The 24,927-nt window shown below is 45.2% G+C and overlaps 3 protein-coding genes across 13 annotated transcripts in view; 2 read left to right on the forward strand and 1 right to left on the reverse strand.

Moving 5' to 3' along the window:
* Nucleotides 1-4,301, forward strand: part of slc25a12 (solute carrier family 25 member 12) — a 42,141-nt gene extending 37,840 nt beyond the window's left edge. Inside the window, exons 14-18 of the mRNA XM_014140890.3 lie at nucleotides 1,269-1,409; nucleotides 1,511-1,649; nucleotides 1,763-1,921; nucleotides 2,007-2,097; nucleotides 2,198-4,301. Of these exons, the coding sequence (XP_013996365.1) occupies nucleotides 1,269-1,409; nucleotides 1,511-1,649; nucleotides 1,763-1,921; nucleotides 2,007-2,097; nucleotides 2,198-2,414 (747 nt within the window). The 3' untranslated portion in view covers nucleotides 2,415-4,301. The remainder of the gene's footprint in view (nucleotides 1-1,268; nucleotides 1,410-1,510; nucleotides 1,650-1,762; nucleotides 1,922-2,006; nucleotides 2,098-2,197) is intronic.
* On the reverse strand, nucleotides 4,252-17,567 carry LOC106569495 (dynein, cytoplasmic 1, intermediate chain 2a). 9 transcript variants are annotated; one of them, XM_014140894.3, is made up of 17 exons: nucleotides 17,430-17,567; nucleotides 14,147-14,267; nucleotides 13,809-13,938; nucleotides 13,251-13,305; nucleotides 11,882-11,944; nucleotides 10,315-10,439; nucleotides 10,080-10,175; nucleotides 9,807-9,969; nucleotides 9,506-9,605; nucleotides 8,771-8,896; nucleotides 8,386-8,532; nucleotides 7,995-8,108; nucleotides 7,739-7,872; nucleotides 7,509-7,653; nucleotides 7,283-7,423; nucleotides 6,927-7,052; nucleotides 4,252-6,810 (listed from the first exon to the last, which is right to left on the reverse strand). In XM_014140894.3, exons 2-17 carry the CDS (start codon nucleotides 14,264-14,266, stop codon nucleotides 6,697-6,699), a joined length of 1,899 nt encoding a protein of 632 aa, XP_013996369.3. In that variant the 5' UTR covers nucleotide 14,267; nucleotides 17,430-17,567; the 3' UTR covers nucleotides 4,252-6,696. The 9 variants fall into 9 exon arrangements, with proteins under 9 accessions (XP_013996369.3, XP_013996367.3, XP_045550271.2 ...); XM_014140892.3 differs by having other exon boundaries at nucleotides 13,251-13,329; XM_045694315.2 differs by having other exon boundaries at nucleotides 10,080-10,172; nucleotides 13,251-13,380.
* Nucleotides 17,568-20,937: 3,370 nt separating this feature from the next.
* Nucleotides 20,938-24,927, forward strand: part of LOC106569493 (serine/threonine-protein kinase tousled-like 1-B) — a 29,634-nt gene continuing 25,644 nt past the window's right edge. The window contains exons 1-4 of one of the 3 annotated variants that reach the window (XM_045694321.2): nucleotides 20,938-21,129; nucleotides 24,153-24,268; nucleotides 24,430-24,498; nucleotides 24,844-24,882. In XM_045694321.2, the coding sequence (XP_045550277.1) occupies nucleotides 24,158-24,268; nucleotides 24,430-24,498; nucleotides 24,844-24,882 (219 nt within the window). In that variant the 5' untranslated portion in view covers nucleotides 20,938-21,129; nucleotides 24,153-24,157. Of the gene's footprint in view, nucleotides 21,457-24,152; nucleotides 24,269-24,429; nucleotides 24,499-24,843; nucleotides 24,883-24,927 lie in introns of all 3 variants that reach the window. The other 2 variants (XM_045694319.2, XM_045694320.2) reach the window with 2 other exon arrangements.

A 24,927-nucleotide genomic window follows, 5' to 3' on the forward strand; every position in this document is an offset into this window, starting at 1 on the left:
ATTATGATCATTGACTATTTCCTTGGAAGTTAGGGATCTAACATTAAGTAGCCCTATTTTGAGATGTGAGATATCACAAAGGTCTTTATTCCAGTGAGATTGCTAAGGCGAACACCTCCATGTTTAGTTTGGCCCAACCTAGATCACAGACACGGTCTCAGTGGGCATAGCTGAGCTGACTACACTGACTGTGCTAGTGGCAGATTCCACTAAGCTGGCAGGGTGGCTAACAACCTGCTGCCTGGCCTGCACCCTATTTCATTGTGGAGCTAGAGGAGTTAGAGCTCTCTCTATGTTCATAGATAAGATGAGAGCCCCCCCCCCCCCCCCAGCTAGGGAGGAGTGGACTTGGTCCTGATTGTGGGTGAGTCCCAGAAAGAGGGCCAATTATCTAAAAATTCTATCTTTTGGGAGGGGCAGAAAAGTTTTCAACCAGCAATTGAGTTGAGAGACTGCTGTAGAGCTCATCACTCCCCCTAACTGGGAGGGGGCCAGAGACAATTACTCGATGCCGACACATGTTTCTAGCTGATTTACACGCTGAAGCTGTGTTGTGCTTGGTGACCTCTGACTATTTCACCCTAACATCGTTGGTGCCGACGTGGATAATAATATTCCTATACTCTCTACACTCGTCAGTTTTAGCCTTAGCCAGCACCATCTTCAGATTATCCTTGGCGTCGGTAGCCCTGCCTCCTGGTAAACAGTGTATGATCGCTGGATGATTCTTTTTAAGTCCAATACTGCGGGTAATGGAGTCACCAATGACTAGGGTTTTCAATTTGTCAGAGCTAATGGTGGGAGGCTTCGGCGTCTCAGACCCTGTAACGGATGGAGGAGAGACCAGAGAAGACTCTGACTCGTTGCTTAATGGGGAGAACCGGTTGAACGTTTCTGTTGGCTGAATGAGCGACACCGGTTGAGCATTCCTAAAGCATTTCCCTCCAGAAGCCATGAGGAAGTTGTCTGGCTGTGGGGACTGTGTGAGGGGATATATACTACTATCTGTACTTACTGGTGGCACAGACGCTGTTTCATCCTTTCCTACACTTAACTTACCCTTGTCTAACGATTGCGTCTGAAGCTGGGCTTGCAGCACCAAACGTTAGCAACAAACCGCACAGCAGCACGTTAACAAGTCTGTTCCATCTCACTCAAACTTCCCAACCCTAAACCCCACCCATTCTATTCCACCTAATCCTACTTAAATGGGAGGCTGTGGTAGCAACCCTCCCTTCCTCATGTCCCCCATGTCTCTCTCTCTGCAGGCAGGGGGTTCCCAGGTGGTCTTTACTAACCCGCTGGAGATAGTTAAGATCAGATTGCAGGTGGCAGGAGAGATCACCACAGGACCCAGAATCAGCGCCCTCAGTGTCATCCGAGACCTCGGCTTGTTCGGCCTCTACAAGGTGTGTGTTTGACCATTACGTCTGGTGGCATTGTGCTTGTATTTTGGGAAACAAGGGCCTTGTGATTGAAAATGTCTGTCACTTACCCTTTGTGTGTGTAGGGTGCTAAAGCGTGTTTCTTGAGAGACATCCCTTTCTCAGCCATCTTCTTCCCAGTGTACGCCCACACCAAGGCTCAGTTCGCCGACGAACAGGGAAGACTGGGCGCATTACAGCTGTTAGCTGCTGGAGCCATCGGCGGTACACACGCACTACACACACACCTACCCAGAGATACAATTCAATTCCATTTTATTTGACTGTCAAACACAGTCATAGCCACAGGTGATACCCTTTCTGACTCCATTTCCCAGGTATCCCTGCTGCCTCCCTGGTTACGCCTGCTGATGTCATCAAGACGCGCCTGCAGGTAGCAGCGAGGGCGGGACAGACCACCTACACTGGAGTCACGGACTGCTTCAGGAAAATCATGCATGAGGAGGGATTCAGAGCACTGTGGAAGGGAGCTGGAGGTGTGTGTGTGTGTGTGTGTGTGTGTGTGTGTGTGTGTGTGTGTGTAGAAATGGGAATTTGCTTACTCTCTGTCTATCTCCCCAGCTCGTATGTGTCGATCCTCTCCTCAGTTTGGGGTGACTCTGGTGACCTATGAGCTCCTACAGAGGTGGTTAAATGTGGACTTCGGAGGGCAGTAAGTACACACACACACACACACACGCACACACACTCCCCACTGTTATAACGCAAGTTATTATACAATGTCTCCCATTTCTCTATCTTTCTCTCTCCAGTCGTCCGTCAGGGTCTGAGCCCACTCCTAAGTCTCGTATCTCGGAGCTTCCTCCGGTCAGTGCTGACCACGTGGGCGGTTACCGTCTGGCTACGGCCACCTTCGCTGGCGTGGAGAACAAGTTTGGCCTCCACCTGCCCAAGTTCAAGTCCTCTGGAGTGGTCTCCATTCACCATGATACCCCTTCTGCCTCCCCTCAAGAGGCTGCTGCCCCCTAAAGACTGGGCCTCTAACTACCTGCCCACTCCACTAGGGAGTATACACTTAGACACACACTCCCAGGGGCCATGCAACAGAAATACATACTAATACACGCACACTGTTTGTAAGGCCATGTAACCAGACATACACACACACACACACTCCCAGGGTCCATGTAACCAGACATACACACACACACACTCCCAGGGTCCATGTAACCAGACATACACACAGACGTACACACTGCCCCCCACTCCTCCCAGGGACTAATTCAGTGCTCTCTCTCCCTGGTCCTGGAGAGCTGACTGTAGGTCAGTAACCTGAACACTGCACTGTGTTGTATCTCCAGTGGCTGCATGCTCCTCTTTACTTCTCTCATCCCTCTTTTCATCTGAAACATGTATTTGAAAAGGAGCCTCGTCTCTCCCCCACATTCCGGTGGCTCTCCCCCACATTCCGGTGGCTCGGCTCTCCCCCACTCTCGCTCTTTCTCCCAAGCTGCGCTCTCCCTCTCTCTCTCCCACGCTCCGCTCTCGCTCTCTCCCACGCTCCCTCTCTCCCACGCTCCGCTCTCGCTCCCTCTCTCTCGCGCGCCTCTCTCTCTCTCTCGCTCTCCCGCGAGCCTCTCTCTCGCGCGCCTCTCTCTCGCTCTCCCGCGCGCCTCTCTCTCTCGCGCTCCGCTCTCTCCCGCGCTCTCTCTCGCTCTCCCGCGCTCTCTCTCGCTCTCCCGCGCTCTCTCTCGCTCTCCCGCGCTCCTCTCGCTCTCCCGCGCTCCTCTCGCTCTCCCGCGCTCCTCTCGCTCTCCCGCGCTCCTCTCGCTCTCCCGCGCTCCTCTCGCTCTCCCGCGCTCCTCTCGCTCTCCCGCGCTCCTCTCGCTCTCCCGCGCTCCTCTCGCTCTCTCGCGCTCCGCTCTCTCTCTCTCCGCTCTCCCGCGCTCCGCTCTCTCTCTCGCTTCGCTCTCCCGCGCTCCGCTCTCGCTCTCCCGTGCTCCGCTCCCCCGCGCTCCGCTCTCGCTCCGCTCCCCTGCGCTCCGCTCTCTCTCGCTCCGCTCTCTCTCGCTCCGCTCTCTCTCGCCCCGCTCTCTCGCTCCGCTCTCTCGCTCCGCTCTCTCTCGCCCCGCTCTCTCGCTCCGCTCTCTCTCGCCCCGCTCTCTCGCTCCGCTCTCTCTCGCCCCGCTCTCTCGCCCCGCTCTCTCGCCCCGCTCTCTCGCTCTCTCTCGCCCCGCTCTCTCTCTCGCTCTCTCCCACGCCCCTCTCTCTCCCACGCCCCGCTCTCTCCCACGCCCCGCTCTCTCTCTCCCACGCCCCGCTCTCTCTCTCCCACGCCCCGCTCTCTCTCTCCCACGCCCCGCTCTCTCTCTCCCACGCCCCGCTCTCTCTCTCCCACGCTCCGCTCTCTCTGGTGGCTCCTCTCTTCTCATTAATAACTGATTTAGATTTTCTAGTTTTTCTTTCTGATGCACATTGTGTAAGGCTACTTTGATTGGACAGTGTGTAGGGGATATTTGCTTGGACAGCGTGTGTAAGGCTTTACTCTGATTGGGCCTGGCACAGGAAGTTACTGTACATATTGTAGATCTTCTGTACAGAGACGTGACACTGCTGGAAAGGAATTGTTACTGTAAGGTTGGACAACAATTGTATGGTAACGTTAGAGCAACACCATGAGGATAATGAGAGAAACATTTTGGTTACAGAAGTGTTGCAGTAATGTTAGAAAGCAACATGACTAACGTCACTGTTATGTTAGAATGACGTTGGGACTCTGTCTCCTTGTGAATCACTGATGTACAGACCTTTTCAACATAAGTGTTTGAGGAGAATCATGAGCAAAGGATTAGATAACTTAAATCCATTTCAATTCATTGTGTATTTTATTGAAATAAAGCATATGTATGGTTTTAATTCTAGAGGTTAAAGTGTTTATTTCAAAGGGAGTAAACAGCAAAACCTTACCAGGAGTTTTGGTGTAATACTAGACTTGGTCACTTCATGTTATACTGATACAATTTTACAAAATGTTCTATCATATCAAATCCATTAAATAAGGAGCATGGAGTGCATTCTGAAAGTATTCAGACCCCTTCCCTTTTCCCACATGTTATTACGTTACAGCCTTATTCTAAAATGGATTAAACATTTTCCTTATTAATACACCATAATAACAAAGCAAAAAAAATGTTTTGTGTGCCCAAAAAATACGAAATACCTTATTTACGTTTTACGTATTCAGACTCTTTGCTATGTGACTCGAAATGGAGCTCAGGTGCATCCTGTTTCCATTGATCATCCTTAATGTTTCTACAACTAAATTGATTGGACATGATTAGGAAAGGCACACACCTGTCTAAGGTCCATCAGTTGACAGTGCATGTCGGAGCAAAAAACAAGCCATGAGGTGGAAGGAATTGTCCGTAGAGCTCTGAGACAGGATTGTGGCGGCACAGATCTGGGGAAGGGTACCAAAAAATGTCTGCAGTATTGAAGGTCCCTAGAACACAGTGGCCTCCATTCTTAAATGGAAAACGTTTTGAACCACCAAGTCTCTTCCAAGGCCGCCCAGCCAAACTGAGCAATCGGGGGAGAAAGGCCTTGGTCAGGGAAGTGACTCTGACAGAGCTCCAGAGTTCCTCTGTGGAGATGGGAGAACCTTCTAGAAGGACAACCATCTCTGCAGCACTCCACCAATCAGGCCTTTATGGTAGAGTGGCCAGACGGAAGCCACTTTTCAGGAAAAGGCGCACAAGAGCCCGCTTGGAGTTTGCCAAAAGGCACCTAAAGGACGCAGACCATGAGAAACAAGATTCTCTGGTCTGATGAAGCCAAGATTGCACTCTGGCCTGAATGCCAAGCCTCATGTCTGGAGGAAACCTGGCACCATCCCTGTGGTGACAGCATTATGTTGTGGGGATGTTTAAGCGGTAGCGACTGGGAGATTAGTCAGGATCGAGTGAAAGGTGAATGGAGCGAAGAACTGAAAGATCCTTGATGAAAACCTGCTCCAGAGCGCTCAGGACCTCAGACTGGGGTGAAGGTTCACCTTCCAACAGGACAACAACCCTAAGCACACAGACAAGACAACGCAGGAGTGGCTTCGGGATAAGTCTCAATGTCCTTGAGTGGCCCAGACAGACCCAGACTTGAACCCAGTCGAATATCCTCTGGAGACCTGAAAATAGCTGTGCAGCGACACTCCCCGTCCAACCTGACAGACCTTGAGAGGATCTGCAGAGAAGAATGGGAGAAACTCCCCAAATACAGGTGTGCCAAGCTTATAGCGTCATACCCAAGAAGACTTGAGGCTGTAATCACTGCCAAAGGGGCTTCAACAAAGTACTGAATAAAGGGTCTGAATACTTATGTAAATGTGATATTTCAGTTATGCATTTTTTATACAATTTGCTAACATTTCTAAAAACCTGTTTTTACTTTGTCATTATGGGATATTGTGTATGGGGGGGGGCTATTTCATCCATTTTAGCATAAGGCTGTAACGTAACAATGTGGAAAAAGTCAAGGGGTCTGAATCCTTCATCTATACAGAGTTTGGCAAACTCCTTCCAACAGAGAATTGTGTAATGTACAATGTTCCAACAAAAGTCTAGTTGAAATGCTAATTAGAATGTGGTGCATTTGGTGCCAACATGGTGGATAGTTGGCCAAACTCTGTATGCATCTATGGCTCCACTTAGGTCCACATCTCATGAGGAAATACTTCATTAACATCCTTTCAGGAAGGAGAGACACACTGGCTTTCTATTAAGAGACCTACGGGTACAGTACATTTTTAAACGGATAAAGTAATTAACTTTGGTTTATTCAAAAACCACTAACAAACATATTCAGTCAAGGCAAGTAAAGTTAATTTAAAAAGCACTTTTTGTCTTGTAGTGGTATGAGCTTAGGTGTAGTGCTAATGTAAAGGGATATACTGGTAAAGCTATCCGCAGACATGTTTAAATATGTGCAACCGCATATGATAAATAAGAGCATGGATAAATAAAATTGAAGCTAAAATCTAAGGACATTGCTGCCCTTGTCTACAAAGGTTGGAATGGGCATGGGTCATCCTATTTCTGTTGTTCACCATTAAATCCACATGGTCAGCCTTTAGGGAATACACATACGCCTCCAATACATACAAATACAGGAGATGCAAAGTGGTAAAAAGGTACAAAGTTTTGCATATTTAGGGAAGAGCTGTGGACAGAACACTCAAATGTTCTAGAACCTGAGAGGATAAACATCACACCTGTTCCAACTGGAGGGAGGATTTGGAAGCAAGTGGTTACCATGGTGATCAGGCGACTAGGCGCTGCGCGGCCAGCTCCTCTCCTTCGTCACGGTTCTCGTTGATCTCCACCAGCGTGTGCACCAAACGGGTCCACTCATCTGCCTTGGGCACACAGATTTGCTGTGGAAACACACACAGGTTAAACAAATTGCAGGTATGACACTTGTGATTTATTTCAGTGCAGCAATATAAAGGTTTTCTAGATGAAGGAATGGGTGAAGGGACAGATCTCTCACCTCCCCTACGTCATAGACCAGCACCTGTCCGTCTGAGTCTCCTGTAGCGATCTCTCTCCCTGAGTGAGCCCAGCGCACACGATTCAGAGCAGGAGACCCATTCACACACACACTGGCACTGGGCACCTAGGACACACAGTGTTTAAGTTGCATTGTATGTCTGTTGTTGATACTATGTGTATAAATGTGTGTGGGGGAGGAGCTATAAGAGGACGGGCTCATTATAATGTCTGGAATGGAACGTTTGGAACGGAGTCAGATGAGGTTTCCATTTGTTTAATACCGTTCCATTACAGCCATTACAATGAGCCCGTCCTCCTATAGCTCCTCCCACCAGCCTCCTCTGATGTGTGTACCTCTGTGTCGTTGTTGAGGTTCCACAGGTCCAGGCGTCCAGATCCGTCCACACAGGCGAAGAGGGCGGGGTGTGTGGGAGACCACATGACATCATACACATAGTCACAGCTGTCCTCAAATGAATACAGAGGACGGGTACTCTACACAGAGAGAGAGAGGGCACTGTTAGAGAATGAGGTAGGGTTGATGTTTCTCTGTGTGTGTGTGTGTGTGTGTGCGCGTTACCTTGGTGGTCCACAGCTTGACGGTCCAGTCGAAGGAGGCAGAGATGAACAGATGGGAGAAATCCACGGGACCCCCAGCACTGTGACAGCTCAACCCAGTGACCGGACCATGATGTCCCTCAAACACATCACTGATACCTGCTTTACTGTAACACAGACCATGTGCACAAAGCAATCGTTACTCCCCATCGCTAAATAAAATCACACACACACACACACACACTGACACACCTCCCGTGGCGGCAGGCAGTGTAGACTGATCCATCTTCACTCCCGACCACAAAGTTGTTGACGTCACCCAGAGGAAAAGCCATGGATGTCACTGCTACTGCCTTTGACTGCTTAAACACCAGCTCCAGACTGTCCTGTATCACACACACACACACACACACACACACACACACACACACACACAGCATTAAGACTGACAAAACACTAGCTCTACGATGTCCTAGAACTCACACACACATACACGCTGCAGTAGTACCTGTGGTTGAGACAGCATGTCCAGGCTCCAGGAGCACATCTTTCCGTCAGTCGAGATGCTGATGAGGTTGTGAGCATTCTGGGTCCCCACTACGTTCACACAGTACACTGGGTGCTGAACATCACAGGACACACACACAGTTCAGTCTCTATGGGCGGCAGGTAGCCTAGTGGTTAAGAGCGTTTGGCCAGTAACCGGAAGGTTGATGGTTCGAATACCTGAGCCGCCTAGGTAAAATGATTTGCTGATGTGCCCTTGAGCAAGGCACTTAACCCTAGTGGCTCCTGTTAAGAGCGTATGACAAATGTCAGTAGCTAACAGTAGCTTGTAAGCTAATATAAGGTAAACAACTTCACAATTTGAACACTATTGAGCACTCTGCGTGTGTTACCGTGTGAGCGGATGCAGAAAGAGGAGTTCTCTGTACAGGTGTTCTCTTGTTGCTCCTGTTGTCCCATAGGACGATCTGGCCTGAGTAAGTCCCGCCCACGACCAGGTTAGGATGGAACCTGGCGAACGCTGCTGACATCACTGCAGACTGGAGAACAGGCAGAAGAAAAGGATTTTCACAGTGTTTGTGTGTGGTGGCACCTTAATTGGGGAGGATGGGTTTGTGGTAATGACTGGAGTGGAATTGTATCAAATACATCAAACACAGGGTTTCCAGGTGTTTGATGCCGTTCCATTTACTCCATTCCAGACATTATTATGAGCCGCCCTTCCCTTAGCAGCCTCCACTGGTGTGTCTGTATGCGCACGTTCATGCGTTTGTGTACCTGGCAGTGGAAGGTGTATTCGGGTGTTGTCTTCTTATACTTCATGTTCCAGACCAAAGCCACTCCGTCAGGCTCATGAGGAGCCTCCTCGTTGTTGTTGTAGGAGGCCACCAGCAGCTCAGGGTACTGAATCAAACAGGAGTCGAACACGAGATTAATATGAATTAGTTAGTTACATACAGTGTATATACACTGAGTGTACAAAACATTAGAAACACCTTCCTTTTGCCCTCAGAACAGCCTCAATTCGTCAGGGCATGGACTCTACAAGGTGTTGAAAGCGTTCCACAGGGATGCTGGTCCATGTTGACTCCAATGCTTCCCACAGTTGTGTCAAGTTGGCTGGATGTCTTTTGGGTGGTGGACCATTCTTGATTCACACGGGAAACTGTTGAGCACGAAAAACCCTGCAGCGTTGCAGTTCTTGACACACTCAAACCGGTGAGCCAGGCACCTACTACCATACCCTGTTCAAAGGCACTTCAATCTTTTGTCTTGCCCATTCACCCTCTGAAGGGCACACATACACAATCCTTGTCTCAATTGTCTCAAGGCTTAAAAATCCTTCCTTAACCTGTCTCCTCCCCTTCATCTACACTGATTGAAGTGGATTTAACAAGTGACATCAATAAAGGATCATATCTTTCACCTGGATTCACCTGGCCAGTCCATGTCATGGAAAGAGCAGGTTTTGTACACTCAGTGTATATTTACAATCATTACGCACTGTCTTACCTGAGGAGACCAGTCCAGACAGGTGACCACTCTGTTCTTGGACCAATGTTCGTCAGAGAACACCCTGTTCAGAGACATCTTAGTCCCCGCCTGCATCTCACTGGAAAAAAAGAACGAGAGAGAGAGAAGGGAGAGGAGAGAGGAGGGGAGAGGAGGTGTTTGTTGTTATTATTGATATTAATTATTGTACTACAATGTTGAGGGAGCTAGCATACAAGCATTTCGCTACACCTTTTATACCTGCTGGGAAGTGTGTATATGACCAATAATAATAATCATTTTACAGTTTGGGGTGTCTCACCCCTCCTTGTCTTCCAGGTCTCGGCCGCTGTAGTCAAAGCAGACGTCCACTCGTTCAGACAGAGCCCGCTCCACAATCCTGCTCCCTCGATCAAAGAACGTCATGAATTCCTCAGAGTGGAGAAGCTGCATCTTCTCCTCTTCACTCAGATCTTTGGGAGGGACTACACACACACACACACCCCCCCACACACACACACACAAATATCAGCTGTGGTGTAGGCAGGGCTAGCCAACTTACAGGTCACAGGTAAGAGGGTAAAGTCAGTCTCACCTTCTTCCTGCTTCTCCTCCTGATCAGCTTTCTCCTCCTGGGACTCCTCTGCTGGCTTGGGCTCGGACATCTCCTCCTCCTCTTCCTCCTCCTCTGCTACACACACACACACACACACACACACACACACACACACACACACACACACACACACAGGTTCAATATCATGCTCACAACAACACAACATACTTAAAAGTCTGTAAATTGCTGGTAACACATAAAACACAAGGACTACCTGGTTTGGCCTGTGTGTGTGTTTGTGTACAGGTGGGGGTCTGTGTCTCCTTGGAGTAGGACACAGACTGTTTGGGTGGGAAATCCACCTGGGTCACCTTTGCCATGCCAAGCCTCAAACCACGCCTGGAGACACATACATAGTCAGGGAGACACATACAAACCTGAAAACACAGCCACAAGATTATACAGACTCTCTCATGCACGCACACACAAGGTCAGAGACTTCCACATCCAAACACACCATCAGAAAGACAAACACTCTACGTGCGCTAGCAGACAGCAATGTGCATGAAACAAACATGTCCACCAAGGAAAAGACCAGGAGGAACAGAAGAGAGGAGCAGTACCCCAGCCAAGTAGAGAATGTGTCTTAGATAGTAAGAGAGAGAGAGGAGCAGTACCCCAGCCAAGTAGAGAATGTGTCTTAGATAGTAAGAGAGAGAGAGGAGCAGTACCCCAGCCAAGTAGAGAATGTGTCTTAGATAGAGAGAGAGGAGCAGTACCCCAGCCAAGTAGGGAATGTGTCTTAGATAGTAAGAGAGAGAGGAGCAGTACCCCAGCCAAGTAGAGAATGTGTCTTAGATAGTAAGAGAGAAAGAGGAGCAGTACCCCAGCCAAGTAGAGAATGTGTCTTAGATAGTAAGAGAGAAAGAGGAGCAGTACCCCAGCCAAGTAGGGAATGTGTCTTAGATAGTAAGAGAGAGAGAGGAGCAGTACCCCAGCCAAGTAGGGAATGTGTCTTAGATAGTAAGAGAGAGAGAGGAGCAGTACCCCAGCCAAGTAGAGAATGTGTCTTAGATAGTAAGAGAGAGAGAGGAGCAGTACCCCAGCCAAGTAGAGAATGTGTCTTAGATAGTAAGAGAGAGGAGCAGTACCCCAGCCAAGTAGAGAATGTGTCTTAGATAGTAAGAGAGAGAGAGGAGCAGTACCCCAGCCAAGTAGAGAATGTGTCTTAGATAGTAAAAGAGAGAGAGGAGCAGTACCCCAGCCAAGTAGGGAATGTGTCTTAGATAGTAAGAGAGAGAGAGGAGCAGTACCCCAGCCAAGTAGAGAATGTGTCTTAGATAGTAAGAGAGAAAGAGGAGCAGTACCCCAGCCAAGTAGGGAATGTGTCTTAGATAGTAAGAGAGAGAGGAGCAGTACCCCAGCCAAGTAGGGAATGTGTCTTAGATAGTAAGAGAGAGAGAGGAGCAGTACTCCAGCCAAGTAGGGAATGTGTCTTAGATAGTAAGAGAGAGAGGAGCAGTACCCCAGCCAAGTAGGGAATGTGTCTTAGATAGTAAGAGAGAGAGAGGAGCAGTACTCCAGCCAAGTAGGGAATGTGTCTTAGATAGTAAGAGACAGAGGAGCAGTACCCCAGCCAAGTAGGGAATGTGTCTTAGATAGTAAGAGAGAGAGGAGCAGTACCCCAGCCAAGTAGGGAATGTGTCTTAGATAGTAAGAGAGAGAGAGGAGCAGTACCCCAGCCAAGTAGGGAATGTGTCTTAGATAGTAAGAGAGAGAGGAGCAGTACCCCAGCCAAGTAGGGAATGTGTCTTAGATAGTAAGAGAGAGAGGAGCAGTACCCCAGTAGTTGGGAGTCAGAGTGCAGCTGCAGAGTAGAGGGGTCAGGATCCCAGTGTAACGTCCTGATACAGCCACAATGCACCACCAGGGAGAAGCAGAGAGCAGGAGAGAAAAGTTAGATGAGAGAGAAGTAGACAGAGGAGAGAGAGAGGAGTTAGGAGTGGAGTGGGAGAGAGAGAGATGGAGAGAGAAAAAGAGAAAACAGGGAGTGAGAGGGGTGGAGTGGGAAGTGAAAGAGAGAAAGCAGACAAGTCAGAATTTACAGACCTGTTGTTAATAAATACTGAGCCAGGAAGTACACTGAACTAAAATATAAACGCAACATGCAACAATTTCAAAGATTTTACTGAGTTACAGTTCATATAAGGAAATCAGTCAATTGAAATAAATTCATTAGGCTCTAATCTATGGATTTCACATGACTGGGAATCCAGATATGCATCTGTTGGTCAGAGATATATTTAATAAAAGTAGGGGTGTGGATCAGAAAACCAGTCAGTATCTGGTGTGACCACCATTTGCCTCACGCAGCGCGACTCATCTCATCCACAATGTTGACATCAGCATAATGCTCGCCCACATGGAGCCATACGTGCTTTCTGCCATCTGCCCGGCACAGTTGAATCCAGGATTTATTTGTGAATAGCACACTTTTCCATTGTGCCAGTGGCCATCGAAGGTGAGCATTTGCCCACTGAAGTCGGTGACGACGCTGAACTGCAGTCAGGTCAAGACCCTGGTGAGAATGACCAGCACGCGTCCCTGACCTTTCTGACAGTTTGTGCAGAAATTCTTTGGTTGTGCAAACCAACAGTTTCATCAGCTGTCTGGGTGGCTGGTCTCAGATGATCCCGCAGGTGAAGAAGCCAGATGTGGAGGTCCTGGGCTGGCATGGTTACACGTGGTCTGTGGTTGTAAGGCTGGTTGGATGTACTGCCAAATTCTCAAAAAATGACTATGGAGGCAGCTTATGGTAGAGAAATTAACATTAAATTATCAAGCGACAGCTCTGGTGGACATTCTTGCCATCAACATGCCAACTGCATGTGTTGTGTGACAAGACTGCACATTTTTGAGTGGCCTTTTATTGTCCCCAGCACAAGGTGCACCTGTGTAATGATCATGATGTTTAATCATCTTCTTGATATGCCACACCTGTCAAGTGGAGGGATTATCTTGGCAAATGAGAAATGCTCACTAACAGGGATGTAAACACATTTTTTGCACAACATTTGAGAGAAATAAGCTTTTTGTGCATATGGAACATTTCTGGGATATTTTATTTCAGCTCATGAAACATGGGACCGACACTTTACATGTTGCGTTTATATTTTTGTTCAGTGTAGTTAATCACATAGACACACATACCTAGAGTTTCCATCTCCAGAGTCCTGGCTTCCTGTCTCGCTGCACATTGATTTGGCTGAGGGAGACATAGGGGCGGGGACTAGATAGTGAAACAAACACGTATCCTCTGTTATTACTCTCAGAGGCTGGGCTGTTGAGGGTGAGTGAGTGAGTGAGTGAGTGAGTGAGTGAGTGAGTGAGTGAGTGAGTGAGTGAGTGAGTGAGTGAGTGAGTGAGTGAGTGAGTGAGTGAGTGAGTGAGTTGGTTAGTCATAAAATAAAAAAGGGGGAAGATACAAAAAAGCAAAAGAAATAAAAGGAGAAGAGAGAGAAAAAGTAGCTGTAAGTGACATGCTGAGGCTTCATGCTGAGGCTTCATGCAGAAAGGCTTATTCAAAACCAGAAGAGAAAACAAGAATTGAAGAATTCAATTGAAGAATTGTTTAACAATTCAATTGAAGAATTCTTTAACAATTCAACAAAACCAAGACAGGACCAGGAAATTATATTGGTGTTACACTCAAATGTTAATCACAGACGATGAACGTTAAATCAGAATACAAACTGTGTGTGTCCTTACCATTGGTTATATCAGGGGCGATCCCCATGCTCTGCAATAGAGCTTCAGCCTCTCTCCTCTTCTTCTCCAGGTCAGACGAGTCTGGTGCCCCAGCTGCACCCCCCTCCCCTCCCCGCTTAGAGTCAGACCCCTACAGGTAAGAGAGGGGAAGTAGGGAGCGGGTGAGGTACAGTGAGGGGATTTGTTGAATGGCAGGGACAGGGAGACAGTAATATAATAAATACTGCATGTTGGCTATAACATGATACTGTAATAATCATATACTGATAGCCCCCACTCCTCTGCATCAAGCCTGCAGTCAGCAGGTTCAAAATCATTCTTCTATTCTCTCTACTCACATCCTTCTTCTTGTTCTTCTCCTCCTCCTTTCTCTTCTTTTCCTCTCTGATTTGGGCCAGGCGTTGTTTCTTCCTCTCCAGCTCCGCCTTCAGCTCACTCTTATCCTGTTTATCTGCCATGCTATAAGAGAGAGGGAGAGAGAGAACAAGTCAATATGTTACAGTTACAGATCCATACAGCTATTACCTTACTGTAGCAGTTACAGATCCATACAGCTACGAACCTTACTGTAGCAGTTACAGATCCATACAGCTATGTCCTTACTGTAGCAGTTACAGATCTATAAAGCTATGACCTTACTGTAGCAGTTACAGATCCATACAGCTATGTCCTTACTGTAGCAGTTACAGATCTATAAAGCTATGACCTTACTGTAGCAGTTACAGATCTATACAGCTATGACCTTACTGTAGCAGTTACAGATCCATACAGCTACGACCCTTACTGTAGCAGTTACAGATCCATACAGCTATGACCTTACTGTAGCAGTTACAGATCTATACAGCTATGACCTTACTGTAGCAGTTACAGATCCATACAGCTATGACCCTTACTGTAGCAGTTACAGATCCATACAGCTATGACCTTACTGTAGCAGTTACAGATCTATACAGCTATGACCTTACTGTAGCAGTTACAGATCCATACAGCTATGACCTTACTGTAGCAGTTACAGATCCATACAGCTATGACCTTACTGTAGCAGTTTCAGATCTATACAGCTATGACCTTACTGTAGCAGTTACAGATCCATACAGCTACAACCCTTACTGTAGCAGTTACAGATCCATACAGGTATGGGTCCTTATTGTAGCAGTTACAGATCCATACAGGAATGGGTGCCTCGTTCCGACGAAAATACACTTCCGCTACACTTCCCGAGTTATGTTTACACACAGATGTTCGCAGAAAGATAGCTAATGCGCACATATGGTCACCTCTTGTCTTTTGTCTGTTTTCCGTAAACAACAAGCGCTGTAACATGGAGATATGGCTGTGTGGAAACACTAAGCATAAACCTATCAAGGTGTATATTAATATAACCTTATCAACTAATCATCAAGCCCTCAGTGAGTTGAATCAGGTGCTTGTCCAGGGCTACAACTAAAATGTGTACTGTTGGGGGTACTGGAGGACTGGAGTTGGGGAACACTGGCCTATGGCCTCACGCTGCTAGCCCTAACTGTTTTATTATTTTTTTAAATGTAGGTACTCAGTCGGGGTCTCAACTTACTGTTGAGAGTAAAATAGTATAATACACAAGGTGCAAGTTCAAAATTTGGTTGTGTATCAGCAATTTTTCTCTTGTTATGTCAGTCAAATCATATCAAATCAAATGTTATTTGTCACATACACATGGTTAGCAGATGTTAATGCGAGTGTAGCGAAATGCTTGTGCTTCTAGTTCCGACCATGAGGTAATATCTAACAAGTAATCTAACAATTTCACAACTACCTTATACACACAAGTGTAAAGGAATGAATGAGAATATGTACATAAAAATATATGAATGAGCGATGGCCAAATGACATAGGCAAGATGCAGTAGATGGTATAGAATACAGTATATACATATGAGATGAGTAATGTAGGGTATGCAAACATTATATAAAGTGGCATTGTTTAAAGTGGCTAGTGATACATTTAATACATCAATTTTTCATTGTTAAAGTGGCTAGAGATTTAAGTCAGTATGTTGGCAGCAGCCACTCCATGTTAGTGATGGCTGTTTAACAGTCTGATGGCCTTGAGATAGAAGCTGTTTTTCAGTCTCTCGGTCCGAGCTTTGATGCCCTGGATGATAGCGGATGATAGCGGGGTGAACAGGCAGTGGCTCGGGTGGTTGTTGTCCTTGATGATCTGACTCAATTAGCCAGGTCAGCTAACAATTTATAGATTGGTAAATTAGTCTAGCCAGCTATCTAAACTTGTAGTTATCATGGCCGAATGCCGACTGGTCACACAGGGCACGTGCCCAGGGGACCCCCTTTGATTTTGTTAGTCACTCTCACTCAGATATCATTAACATGGCATAAGTCATGGCAAAATGGGTAGAATTGCAGGAAATTAGTTGTAAAACAGGGGGGAAATTATCTCGGCCCTATGGCAAAATTAGTAGAACTGCATGAAATGTGTTAAAAATGTTATTTCCCATATGGCAAAATGTGTAGAATTGCAGAAAATGTGCTTTAAAACTGCAACATTTTTATCACGTTTTACAGCCTCAGGCTGCTAGGGGGACCCCAAACCTAACTGTTTTATTATTTTTTAAATGTAGGTACTCAGTCAGGGTCTCAATTTACTGTTGAGAGTTAGAATAGTAGAATACACAAGGTGCAAGTTCGAAATTTGGTTGCATATCAGCAATTTTTCGATTGTTATGTCAGTCACTGACAGTCACTGAATTAGCCATTGTCATCTGACAATTTATAGATTGGTAAATTAGCCAAATCTCACTTTGGGCCTCTGTTCAGACCGAGTGTCAGGGATTTTAACAAAATTCCCACTACAGAAGACACCGTTGTCCAATGACTTACGTGTAATGTAATGGAACTGAGTCATGATCAAGGTCTATGTTAATATATTTTGATCAAAACGAATTCGGGTCAGATCTTATTATGGGCGGGCGAGATAGAAAATGTAGGCCTATTTCTTGTCTGTTGATTCATGACGTAGATACAATCATGAGATTACAACATTAACCAAAAATGTTGTTATTAATACCAAATTAATTTGATGGTTGATTGGAAAGGTCAAACGGGTTAAGTGGGACATGGCTGATTGGCCACATCCCAGTTTCATCTGATTCTGTGATGGAGCAGTAGCTCGCTCGCCCGCTGGCCAACAGTCTACGCCATCTGTGTGCTGGCAGTCAACGTCATCGGTGTTGGCAGTCAACGTCATCGGTGTCCCGGGAGTCAACGTCATCCGTGTCCTGCTCGATCTTTTTTTTAGAGTCTATGTGCTCGATGCCAAGCTAGCCAGCTAACGGAGCACACATTGACTGAAGAGAAGTCCGCAACCCTTCATTTAAACTCGCTTAATTGTACAATGGTAATCTGATTATCCACATGTAGATTTACTTTTGACAATAATCTCCTAGCCATTCTTGCAAGACAAGGACGTTAGCTAGCTAGCTAGCCGGCGATAAGCCTGACAGTGACAGCTAAATTAGCTAATTTAACTATCCTGCTACACGGTGACCGACTCGGACATGATCAAATCCCGTATCACGGTTTTAAAATACTAAAACATGAAAGTAGCTAGTATATTTGCACTTACTTGATATAATGCTTTAAATGAAATCCAATTTGTATGGAGTTACAGTAGTTAACGTTACAGTACTAGGTCGGTGATGGAACTGACAGCACCACAAACAATGATGAGTGGATGATGTCATACCGAGTAAGGAATCATTTCCCCCAGACGCTGATCTAAGGTCAGTTGAGTGTTTATTTTCTCCTGGTTAAGGTTGGAATTCGGGGTGGATAATCTGATCCTAGGTCTGTGAATACGAGCAATTTCCAGACATATTTTCTACATGGATGGGACCTGAGGAAGGACAAAATTGTTAACGTGCATTTCAATCGTGTTCCTTCAAGTCCTTGCGAGCATTTGGCGCTAGATGGCGCCAACGGTTCATTCAAAGATATCAGCTTGACCCTGGCTCAATCTCTTGCACTCATCAAGGAGTTAGGCTAGAGAGTCATCCCTTGTAAACCCTTGTAAAGCTCTCATCAACATTAAAGTCTGGGCTAGACATGATATTTCAAGGTAGATCAGGTTTCAGGCATCTGTACTTTGGGGTCATTATGTCCCCTTTCTGATGTAACATGTCTTTAAGTTTGTAAACCTGTGTCCATAACACATGATTAATAGCTATATGAAATAAGAGATTAGTGGATTCACATAAGACCTTCAACTGTTGCTCAGTTTATTGCATTGTACATCTACTAAAAAGGATAAACTATTATATCAACAGAACTATTGAGCAAGTATATTTGTTAAGGGTCATGGGTTGGGGTAAAAGTTAATGGTTTAAATTATGTTGGTTTGAAAGCATTGTACTTTGATCTTCCTCTTGAGCATGGCCAGATACTGATGACCCCATGTTCCTTATCCACTGGCTCATTGCAACTGCTTTTCAAAATGGCTGCCACCTTTCCCTATCTGCCTTTCTTATAGACCGGCAGACATGTAAAGCTCTTGGAATGCCCTGGCTCTGGTTCTTATTACATGGCAGTATGCAGTAGTCTATTCTCTCTCTCCCCCTCTCTCTCCATTAATTAACTACATTTCTATAGGGAATGGGTTATTTAAGAAATAAGGCCTGAGGGGATGTGGTATATGGCCAATATACCCCGACTACTGTTTTATATTTTGTTTTATGTGTGATATAAGTGCCTTATTGCGTTTGGAACCCAGGAATAGTAGCTGCTGCTTTGGCAAAAGCCCCCGAGGTGACTTATTGCTATTATAAACTGGTTACCAACGTAATTAGAAGACTAAAAAGAAATGTAATAAATCAAATGTAATAAGTCACCTCTGGGGTTTGTGGTCTATTGTCAATACAACATGGCTAAGGGCTGTATCCAGGCAATCTGCATTGCGTCATGCACAAGAACAGCCCTTAGCCGTGGTATATTGGCCATATACCACAAACCCTTGAGGTGAGTTATTGCTATTATAAACTGGTTACCAACGTAATTAGAAGAGAAAAAATAAATGTTTTGTCATACCCGTGGTATACGGTCCGATATATCACTGCTGTCAGCCAATCAGCATTCAGGGCTTGAACCACCCAGTTTATAATCCTGTTTACACAACATGAACTGTAATTTTATTTTGGGCTCTTTGTGTGTGGATGGGAAGAGAATAGGATTGTGTGCGTTTCTGTTCACTCTACTGTACTTATTAAATATTCCTCTTCCTCTATAACAATGCCTGTAAAGGGCTATCACTCTGTAACAATGCCTGTAAAGGGCTATTGCTCCGTAATAATGCCTGTAAAGGGCTATCACTCTGTAACAATGCCTGTAAAGGGCTATCGCTCTGTGACAATGCCTGTAAAGGTATATCACTCTGTAACAATGCCTGTAAAGGTATATCACTCTGTAACAATGCCTGTAAAGGTATATCACTCTGTGTAATAATGCCTGTAAAGGGCTATCACTCTGTAACAATGCCTGTAAAGGGCTATCACTCTGTAACAATGCCTGTAAAGGGGTATCACTCTGTAACAGTTACCATGGAAACTCATCTCATGACTTAAAAATCAGGTTACCAGGAGCAGGTACATATCGTGTGTGTGTGTGTGTGTGTATATGTGTACCTCACTTGCTTTCTCATCCAAATACAACATATTTCCTGATGTAACTTACCTGGAACAAACACAGACTCTCCATCAAATATATCAAACCTTCCAACAAACAAGCTCCCGTTCAGAGAAAAAAATATTAAATATGAAATATCCACACATTGTTTCATTCAAGCCTGCTGATATAATGTATTCATTGTCATAAAACAGTGGGTTTAGTGATTGTAAATCATCTCATGCTTATCCTCCACCCTCAGACCTACTGTAGGTGCAAGAGTCAAAACAAATCACATTTATTCGTCACATGCTTCGTAAACAACAGGTATAGACTAACAGTGAAATGCTTACGGGCCCTTCCCAACAATGCAGAGAGAAAGAAAATAGAGAAATAATAGATAAGTAATAATAGAAGTAATAATAAATACACAATAGTGAGTGTGTGTGTGATGATCATCTTAACCATTCTCTATGATAACTTTGTGCTGTCAGAATCATATAGACTAATCTGTTACAGGGAGAGCTCGTCAGTGGAACCCACAGTGAGTCTGTTGTTATGTTATTTAACCTTTATTTCATCAGGGAGTCATACTGAGACCAAGTTCGCTTTTACAGATGAGCCCCGAATATCAGAAATGATAGAAAATACACACATCAGTCTGCCATTAACCTGCCTTCGCCTGTCGGCTCCATTTGGGTATAAAGAGTTAAGTCACCCAATGACCAACACAAACACATCCAAATAAAGGTGTGTGTGTGTGTGTGTGTGTGTGTGTGTGTGTGTGTGTGTGTGTGTGTGTGTGTGTGTGTGTGTGTGTGTGTGTGTGTGAATTCCACAGTGACGTCACAAAAGCTTCACCACAACAACATAACATATAGACCTAGCTGGCTGATGCATTGCACCAGATTTGGAACAAAGCATTTTCTCCATCTGTAGATCATAACATTGTCCTCCTTCATCAATCATGTTCACTTCTTTTTTTACAAGATTCATTTTTAATATAGGCCAATACAACAATACGCATGTTTTCAACTTGCCAGTGTGTAGGGGAATTCAACCATGCACACAGCCCACACACACTAAGTGAACAGTCTTTGCAAACAAATCCTGACATCTGAAAATGCCTGTTGTCAGAAGCCGTTTTTCAATGGATGTGTAGACCTAAAGGCATTCATATATTTATACGAACAAAATTGTAAAGAAAATAAATTGTAGTTATGTAATTTTTCCTTTACGATTTCATTTAATATTTTGTTCGTGTGAGGAGAAATGAACTTGTGTGACTTACGGCCATTTTTGGGGTGTCGCTTCATTGTTTTCGCATCATCTCATCCACAGCACGAGCGAGGTGCGCGCCAATCATAGATATAGGCTTAGTAGATATTTTGACCCATGCATTTTTTAGGTGGTACATTTCTGGTAGCTGATCTGTAAATTGGTACATCATCCAACATGGCTGAACAATAGAAATTGTCATTTAAATACACGTTATTGAAATGTGGCACAGAATTTTGAGATGATAATGATTGACCATACATTCTTCGAACCGTCTAATTGGATATCGGTTCTACTGATATATTGCTATGGCGCTAACCTCGCGATAGCCTATTCCAGGATTGGAGCGCTGTTCGCGAACTGATGCTGACAGCCGCTCGATCGATGCAAAGGTTAGATTTTATCCTAGCATGCTACTTCAAGACGCATACGCACTGCAGAGCTTACTGAAATATAAATGTTTACAAAAAATGGTAAAAATTAGATTGATTTCCGTGACTATGTAGCAGTTGCCTGATGGTGGATGCACTTTTGGGATTTCGGATTTGCACGGACGCCCGTGTGTCTGCTCTCTCACTAGTAAAGTGGCTTCATGAGTGTCCAAAGTAACAGTGGAAGTGGTGGTGGAAGTTTGGAGGCGACGCCATCTTGGTCGCAGCTATCCTCGTCCCTAACGATTTCTCATCAACACATAACGGCGACCACCAAGACCAAGGAAGGTAAATTCAGCAACGATGTCATTCGTTGAAGTCTGTTCGATGGGAAATGGATACTGTTTCCAGTTATATCGCCCCAATTCGACGGAAATATGGATGTCAATGGATGCCGCGAATTGATGGCCGAACCTTGTCAGTTACAGTCAGTACAGTAGCTAGCTAACGTTACCTCGCTATAAAGGTGTCAGCACTCAGCTACAGTAGAACAATAGCGATGGAATATTCAGACAGGAGCAGGCCGATTGAGTGGAAAACAAGTAGGACTGAGAGCAGTCTAGACCGCTGGACCGACAGATGGCCAAGGCATTGTTGTTTATGTAGTTAGCTAGCGGTGTTGCCGAGACCTCTGATAAACAGCTGTGGGTAGCTAGTTGCCTTTAGTCTTCCGTCGAACAGCAATGCTACTGCAGGTCCATGCGAATCCACTGAGTTATGATGAATTCAAATGCCTTGTTCTTTGCCAAACAAAGAAGTTTAGGCCTATATTCTGATCACTTCAACATCAGAACAAGAATGTTGCTGTAATGCAACAGAACTAAAGCCTGTGACTCTGATGCCATCGGAACGGAAGTTTGTCACAGAGGCTCACGTTACTTTAGTATATTAGTGTGTCACAATTGTTACTGTTGCAAAATATTCCAATTGGGATTGTAATAATAGTGTAACTATGGCTTCCTGCTGGACTGGGGTCAAGATGAGGCCTGGGTGTGGTATTCCTGTGGACATATTTAGTGCTTGTCAGTTGTCAATGCTTTATTACTGTTGTCTGGTGTGTGTGTCAGTGTCAGACATTCCATGTTGTGTGTTTTGGTGATTCAGGAAGGCAAAGTTAACTATTTGAGTTGAAGTTCAGGCCCACAGCTCAGCTGTTGAATCGGAGCTAATGTGCTTGTCTAGTCCAGTACCCAATACTGACTGCTAGGTCGTATTGGTCATACAGTCTAACATACTGTTGACACCTGATACATACATACAGTACCAGTCAAAAGTTTGGACACCTACTCATTCAAGGATTTTTCTTTATTTTGACTATTTTCTACATTGTAGAATAATAGTGAAGACATCAAAACTATGAAATGACACATGGAATCATGTAGTAACCAAGAAAGTGTTAAACAAATCAAAATATATTTGAGATTCTTCAAAGTAGCAACCCTTTGCTTTGATGACAGCTTTGCACACTTTTGGCATTCTCTCAACCAGCTTCACCTGGAATGCTTTTCCAACAGTCTTGAAGGAGTTCCCATATGCTGAACACTTGTTGGCTGCTTTTCCTTCACTCTGCGCTCCAACTCATCCCAAACCATCTCAATTGGGATGAGGTTGGGTGAATGTGGAGGCCAGGTCATCTGATGCAGCACTCCATCACTCTCCTTCTTGGTTACATAGCCCTTACAGCCTGGAGGTGTGTTGGGTCATTGTCCTTTTGAAAAACAAATGATAGTCCCACTAAGCGCAAACCAGATGTGATGGCGTACCGCTACAGAATGCTGTGGTAGCCATGCTGGTTAAGTGTGCCTTGAATTCTAAATAAATCACTGACAGTGTCACCAGCAAAGCACCATCAATCCTCCTCCTCCATGCTTCACTTTGGGAACCACACATGCGGAGATCCTTTCTCCTACTCTGCCTCTCACAAAGACATGGCGGTTGGAACCAAAAATCTATGGACAGATTTCCACCGGTCTAATGTCCATTGCTCACGTTTCTTGGCCCAAGCAAGTCTTATTGGTGTTCTTTAGTAGTTTCTTTGCAGGAATTTGACCATGAAGGCCTGATTCACACAGTCTCCTCTGAACAGTTGCTGTTGAGATGTGTCTGTTACTTGAACTCTGAAGTATTTATTTGGGCTGCATTTTCTGAGGCTGGTAACTCTAATAAACTTATCCTCTGCAGCAGAGGTAACTCTGGGTCGTCCTTTCCTGTGGCGGTCCTCATGAGAGCCAGTTTCATCATAGCGCTTGCAACTGCACTTGAAGAAACTTTCAAAGTTCTTGAAATGTTCCGGATTGACTGACCTTCATGTCTTAAAGTAATGATGGGCTGTCGTTTCTCTACTTATTTGAGCTGTTTTTGCCATAATATAGACTTGGTCTTTTACCAAATAGGGCTATTTTCTGTATACCAACTCTACCTTGTCACAACACAACTGATTGGCTCAAACGCATTAAGAAGGAAAGAAATTCCACAAATTAACTTTTAACAAGGGACACCTGTTCATTGAAATGCATTCCAGGTGACTACCTCATGAAGCTGGTTGAGAGAATGCCAAGAGTGTGCAAAACTCATCAAGGCAAAGGGTGGCTACTTTGAAGAATCTCAAATATGAAATATATTATGATTTGTTTGATGCTTTTTTTGGTTACTACATGATTCCATATGTGTTATTTCATAGTTTTCTTGTCTTCACTATTATTCTACAATGTAGAAAATTGTAAAAAATAAATAAAAACCCTTGAATGAATAGGTGTGCCCTTTTGACTGGTACTGTAAGTGCTATAGCTTGGTGCTGTCCATAATGTGTTCACTAAATGCAGATAGGCTAAGTTGATGTGGGACTGGTGAAGTGCACTGCACTCAAACCGTTTGCACTTATCTGATGTGCACATATTTGAAGTGGATAGTAGTGCGAGACAGTCGGATACAGTTTGCTGTATTCTTACATAGCCATATGTAGCCTTGTCTTATGTTGTGTTTAGGCCCCATGGAGGAGCTGCACAGCCTGGACCCTCGCAGGCAGGAGCTTCTGGAGGCCAGGTTCATGGGTGCGGTAAGCGGCAACACCGTAGGAAGCAGTGCCAGCGGCGGGGCCAAGGTGACAGACACACCCGTTATTACGCAATTACTATCTCACACATAAATACTATAACGCACACGTGCAAGTTTTTACTCAAAGCTTTTTAAAAGGCAAGCACATGAAAATCACACATTACACACACTCTTAAACATTTATGTCTGACTTGTCTGTATGTCCAGGGTCTGGCCAACGAGTGCTCCAACCACAGCTATGGCAGTCTCGGCTCTTCCAGCGACAAAGAGTCAGAGGTGAGACACACACACTATGCAGAGACGATGTCAGTGAGGGACGGTGCTGGCCTAGTTTCAGTGATTAGATGTCACACCATATCACCGACACACAGGTGGCTTACTCGCTGTTTAAAGAAAAGCCGCCATTTTGTATGAGTGGAGACAAGGAAGGCAGGCATTTTGTCTATGTAGCCATTTACATTTTTGGAACCATGGACAGTTAATCAGGAGACTGAATGATATCTTTGTTTGTCCTTGCATGACCCACCTCAATCTTTCTCTTTCAACTGTCCTCGCTCTCTTTCCTCCACCCCTGTCTCACCCTCTCCTCACTCTCTTTTTAATGTATCTTTCTCTCCCTAGAACTCTGATATGAAGAGGGGGAGTTCTCCTGCATATTCTGTACGTACTCTTCCTTCCTACTGTCCTACCCCCCCCCCCCCCCCC

The sequence above is a fragment of the Salmo salar genome, chromosome 14 (genome assembly GCF_965601325.2).
Source record: "Salmo salar chromosome 14, fSalSal1, whole genome shotgun sequence".
NCBI classification, from domain to species: Eukaryota; Metazoa; Chordata; class Actinopteri; order Salmoniformes; family Salmonidae; genus Salmo; species Salmo salar.

Coding starts and splice junctions, on each gene's coding strand:
- LOC106569495 (XM_014140891.3), bottom strand. CDS start 14,266: ATGGCAGATAAACAGGATAAGAGTGAGCTGAAGGCGGAGCTGGAGAGG. Junction 9,970..10,079: donor GGAGGAGAAGCAGGAAGAAG/GTGAGACTGACT, acceptor GTGTGTGTGTAG/TCCCTCCCAAAGATCTGAGT. Junction 9,606..9,806: donor GACCTGGAAGACAAGGAGGG/GTGAGACACCCC, acceptor CTTTTTTTCCAG/TGAGATGCAGGCGGGGACTA.